Source organism: Oryzias melastigma, linkage group LG8 (genome assembly GCF_002922805.2).
Source record: "Oryzias melastigma strain HK-1 linkage group LG8, ASM292280v2, whole genome shotgun sequence".
Lineage (NCBI taxonomy): Eukaryota > Metazoa > Chordata > Actinopteri > Beloniformes > Adrianichthyidae > Oryzias > Oryzias melastigma.
The window spans coordinates 9,064,232-9,069,580 of record NC_050519.1 but is presented as its reverse complement, the minus strand read 5'-3'; the positions used below and the strand labels follow the sequence as shown (position 1 = coordinate 9,069,580).

Below are 5,349 nucleotides of genomic sequence, written 5' to 3'. Positions count from 1 at the left end.
TCATCTCTATTCAGCAGAGCATTTTTGTCTAATAATACTAATGTGTACCAGCAAGGCATGTTATATTGTTCCATTTTAGTGCTGCAATTTCTTCATTTAACATTTTTTAAAACAAAAGTAAAGATCTAAAATGTATTTTGTGAGAAAAACTTTTAATTTGAAACAGACATTATATTATAGATAATATAATAATATTATGCATACTGTGTTTGGGGTCACTCCTGTTAACTGTTTTTAAAGGTAAACACATAGATCACACTGAAGCAAAAGCCCTACTTTAAATAGCTCTTTCAACAGCTGGGTTGAGCATTGCTGAGCATGGCATGCATAAAAGATAAACCAACTGCAACAGATGTTTTGTTCCCCTCCGTATGATGTGTATGTATTTCGGCATTAACATCCCCACCAGGGCGGGCTAAGATGTCAGCATGCGGTGCTGGCTCCCAGCTGTGGCCAGCTGCAAAACATTGGCAGCACCCAGTAGATTTTTTTTTAACTTTTGGAAAAAGCTGACCTTTAATAGCAATTTAAGGTGATGAAAACGATCCACACTAATGCTAAAAGCTTCCATTCCTGAATAGATTATAATTTCTGATTCCCTTTGAAATTATGAGGGGAATAATTCATTTAAGCCTCGTTATTAAGCGAGGCTGTGTTCACCGTCTCTGCGCAAAACTATTGTTGCTTGTGAGTTTTGATGAAAGTGGGGCACATGCCAGTTCGGGGTTGTTTAATTAGTCATTAAAAATCCTGTGGTTTTGAAGCCGGTGCAATTTAATCAGGTATGCAAATGAATGGCCTATATTGGAAACATAATTATGCAGAGGTGTCAGCTGGAAGAAACAACACAACAATGCCACCTATTGAGAACAAGATGTAGGTACTTAAATGTAATCTATAAAGCAACCTGTACTCGGTCCAAAAATGTAATATACTTCAGCTTTATTAGCTTCAGTCCATTTTCTTGGGCTTTTTATTATCTAAGTTGCTGGCAATTTGTCCTTAAGTGCTGGAGAAATATGACAAACATCCAGTAAAACAATAAAATGTTTGAAAAATCACTGAGTATGTTTGAATATTTGATAGAACTCTACATATAGAAAGAAAAATATGTTTTTTTTTTAAGATTTATAGGATAAAAATCTCCAAAACTTTCTTAAAAAGCAACCCTGTTTATTTTCCAAGGCCAGAGACATCACTTCTCATTGTGAAATGTGCTCTAAGTTTATTAAGTTGTGAAAAAACAAAGAAAACATCTTAAATGCAAAGTGGTACGAAATGCGTTTAACCAGAAAGGCACAAAAAGACACATTAACGGGAAGAGGTTATGTTTCCCGCTGGTTCCTGTACATTAAAATATGAGTCAACATGTCTCAGACAAATCCACATAAAAACGTTACATACTTTCGGTTTTCTCTTGCAATAAAACATTCTTTATTTGAAAGGCTAAAAAGCTAATAAGACAATAGTGGTGTAATAGCTAAAATATATATTATATAAATACAACGGTCTAAATGGACCTTATTTTTTAATGTGTGCATTTATAACTCCCTTTTGTGGCTACGGACCGTCCGATGGTTGTGCAACGAGAAAAGGAACATCCAAACATTTTTCTTACTACTTACAACTTCTGATAAACATGAATATCTATTTATATACATTCGTAATAAATTAATTTTAGTACAATTTTTTTAGGTGGTTTAAAAATAAAAACTTCAGTTTTTCTTGGCATTGGATGATTAGATGAACAGATGAGATTGTCTGGTCCTTTTACAAATAGGGTACGATCCTGCTGTCCACAGATTTGGCCCGTTGGAAATGAAAAAAAAAAAAAAAAAGGAAACATTTTTCCTCCCATGTTTGCTCAAAGGCGGTAACACTCTTGAAACAAATGAAGCAGGTTATTCATTCTGCAGTGGAGCTGGCTGTGGAGTGACAGAGCTTGTCAGTTTTTAAGCAGGTGAGGTAACTTCCTCCTTAGTGTTACTCAGGTTAACACTCAGTGGAAAGATGGCAGCAGCGATGATGCTCCTCCTCCTTGTCCTCAACTACATCCTTTTATGTTCGTAAGGCCAGAGAATGACGCAAGCCCTTCCACTGCAGAGCAAGACTTTTTATTCTTAAGAAAAAAATGTTTTTTTTGAAAATTAGAAGCGAAAAATCCTTTTTTGTGTAACTAAAATTGCAAAAATGTAAGGATCACACTGCTAGCACCGTTTCTGGGCGCCATTCTCAGGAAGTTGAGTGCTTGTTTTGAATCTTTTCAGGCAGTCCCGCCCACAAGGTGATGAGGCGACTTTATGGTTGATCCAACATAGAACCACAAACAGTTTTGTGTTTCGCTCCTATTTTTTGTGAGTGATGCTGACATAGGAAGTGGGTATGTATCCCTCGTCTCCGTTGTTCCTCCGGACTCGGGTCCACCCATCCCCTTTGTCCTCCTCCACCACAGCCAGAACATCCCCTTCCTGCATGGAGATGGTTCCTTCACTGATGCCTAAGCAGGAACATAAGAAGACATGAGTCTGATTTGACTCTGCTGGTTTCTGTGTGTGAAAGATGCAAAAACTCAATTCTAGACTCAAATATTGAGTTTTAAATATTTTTCCTAACTCGCAATCCACAAAAATGATATGATCATCTCTGGCCCGGAAGATCATTTTTTTAGATGTGACAGAAATCTCTCAGAAATACACATTTGCTTCTCAAACTCCCATAATGCCTTGCAGCTCCAACTGTGCCAGTAAAAGCGTGGAATGGATGACCAAACTAATAGAGAATTTTAATAGCTGAAGCTTTCGAAAATATGCAAAGATAAGTATAGTATGGGGGGGTGAAGGACATGAGGCATGATGGAGCATCTTTTATATGTACAAAAAAAAAAGAAAATCAAAAGATTCACAGCAGTTATTGCTCAGGTGAGTACAGAGCTTAATAAGAAACTTTATAGCAAAATAATTAAGATTAGCAGGGGTTATAATAACACATATGGCACTTCATAAAAGATGTAAAAATGACAACATGACGAATGTGACATTCCTAATGTCTTAGAAATTAAAGGTTCAAATCTTGTATGTAATCCAATGAAATCATAATAATATAAGTCAGTTTTTTTTATGTATTTAGATGTTGATCATTTTGTTCAAACAAAATAAAAGTAAAGAAACTATTTTTCCTTCTTGACATTAAAACTAACTTATTTACTTTTTTGTAAAAAGAAAGTGTTATTCAAATATAAAATATGATTTACTTTAAAGAAAATCTTTCCAGTTGTTTATTTTATTGGACAAACTACAGTAATCTGATCATTTAAGCATATAAATCTTAATCTGATTTTTACTGTGGCCCTAAAGTGGAAATTACATCAACAATTCACTCTACATAAAAACATTTTAGAGATTGCAACGGCAATTAAAAAGACCAATAATACATTTTAAAAAGCAACGTAACATTTTTTAAATCAAAAGAAACTTGCAGAAATCAGAGCAAAATTCCCCAAAACAGAACACAACTCTAATTTTCGAAAACAAAAGTAATTTCCAGAACTCAAAATGTTAAAAATGAAACAAAATAAGAAACCAGGAAAGGTAAATGTCTGATGTTTGACATTTGAAGTTATTTGGTACAAAATATCTTCTGACAGACGATTTTTCTTTAAGTTTCATGGCACGGTCACTGCAAAAGCATTCTATTTTCCAATCAGCAATGCCTTTTTCAGTTTCTCACTTTTTACTTTTATTTATTTATTTGCATTTTCTTTTGATTTCTGGAAATTACTTTTGAGTTTCTGAAATTTAGTTTTGATTTTGAATATGTAATGTTTTTATGATCTGTTTTGCTTTGTGATCTTTAAAACAGTTTGTTAACTTCAGGAATAGATTTTGTTCCAAAAAATGAATAATCTGCATGTCAAAGTCTGAGTCATGTTCTAGATTTTGGTTTTTCATTGAGTTCACAACACGTTTTCCAGAAAATATAAATATTTTAAGTGACTACACCAAAGTTCCCCCGATTTATCTCATTATAATCCCTTCCAGAAACAGCATTGATTTTTAATGGTGAGTTAAAGCAACCTTTGACCTACCAGGGAAGTTGTACATCGCGGTGCATTCCCCAATAGGAGCTGCTAGCTCTTCATCATCAAAGTCATCATCAAACTCAGCATAAATGGCTTGGGAGGGATCCGGAGTGCTTTCATCAGAATGAGCTCCATCGGGACTTAGGAGGAAAAACAAAGGTTTCCTGTTCAGAAAACTCATTTAAGCTTCAAATAGTCTGCCCATGATGGGAGTTCAAGCTCACCTGTATACATCATGAGCTCCATTATTATTAAAAGAGTGGGCCCTATAGCGTAGCGCGTCTCCTCGGCCGCCAGCTTCAGCCAGCCAAGTCTGCACAGCAACCAAAGAGAGAATCAAAGACGTTCACATTAGACGGATCCTGGAGAAAACATCCTGAAGACATTTTGGAAATAACAACACAACTGAGGATTACCTCATACTTGCTCATCTCTCCTCTAAGCCGCTCTATATTCTGGGATGTTTGGTTAATTTGGGGTGCAAGACTAGCCGGGTCTCCCATTTGAGGATTTTTCTCATAAACATCTTTCATCTTTCCAAGAGCTTCACTAAAAAGAGACAGAGGAGAGGGGAGAAAAAAAAGACGACTTTTGGTGAAAATCTCTTCCCTGCAGGGTTCAGAGTGGGTAAACAATCCACTCACTCACAGACAGAACAGAGTTGTTTGCACTGCATGAATATTGTATCGGTGCTTCCAGCAGAGAAGTTGTAACAGAGGTTTTTATGAATGCGAGACAACGCCCCCTTCTAAACGGAAGCAGACTCACCTCTGATCCACTTCCTTCTGCAACTCTTTGCAGATTTCTTCAAACTTCTGTTGCAGCCTCTTCCTGCGCTGCTCTGGAGGTAGGTGGCCAAAGTCTTCCGTTACCGTCGGCTGGAAGAGGTCACAGGAAGGGTGGGTTAGCATGAACTCCGGCTCACATTTTTACAACCACTGAAGCCAAAAAATAATCACACAATTGAGGGGGGAAAAAACAATCCAAGTGGTTTCAGATCAACTCAAGCTTTAAATTAAAAAGTTCAGGTGTAAATGAGCTGAAGACAAAACCACCACCCATGAATTACATTAGATTGGATGTAAACACAACCCACAACAGCAACACAAAGTCCCATTATCTGTGGCAAAATAGAAAAAATTCTTAGTGCACAACTGAAGCTTTTTCAACTCATTTCTTTTCAGTGTCAACAATCATATTCCTTTAATAATTATTTTGATGTTTTAAAATGTCATCCACACATGCATAGAGTTTTATGTTTGCAAACTAAA

The 5,349-nt window shown here is 36.2% G+C and overlaps 1 protein-coding gene across 4 annotated transcripts in view; it reads right to left on the bottom strand.

The window, feature by feature from the left end:
- Positions 1–1,199: 1,199 nt before the first annotated feature.
- Positions 1,200–5,349, bottom strand: part of trip10a (thyroid hormone receptor interactor 10a) — an 18,145-nt gene continuing 13,995 nt past the window's right edge. For all 4 annotated transcript variants that reach the window (XM_024272559.2, XM_024272560.2, XM_024272561.2 and 1 more), the window contains 5 exons: positions 4,847–4,956; positions 4,495–4,627; positions 4,303–4,391; positions 4,085–4,218; positions 1,200–2,497 (listed from right to left, as the gene is read on the bottom strand). In XM_024272559.2, the coding sequence (XP_024128327.1) occupies positions 2,346–2,497; positions 4,085–4,218; positions 4,303–4,391; positions 4,495–4,627; positions 4,847–4,956 (618 nt within the window). In that variant the 3' untranslated portion in view covers positions 1,200–2,345. The remainder of the gene's footprint in view (positions 2,498–4,084; positions 4,219–4,302; positions 4,392–4,494; positions 4,628–4,846; positions 4,957–5,349) is intronic.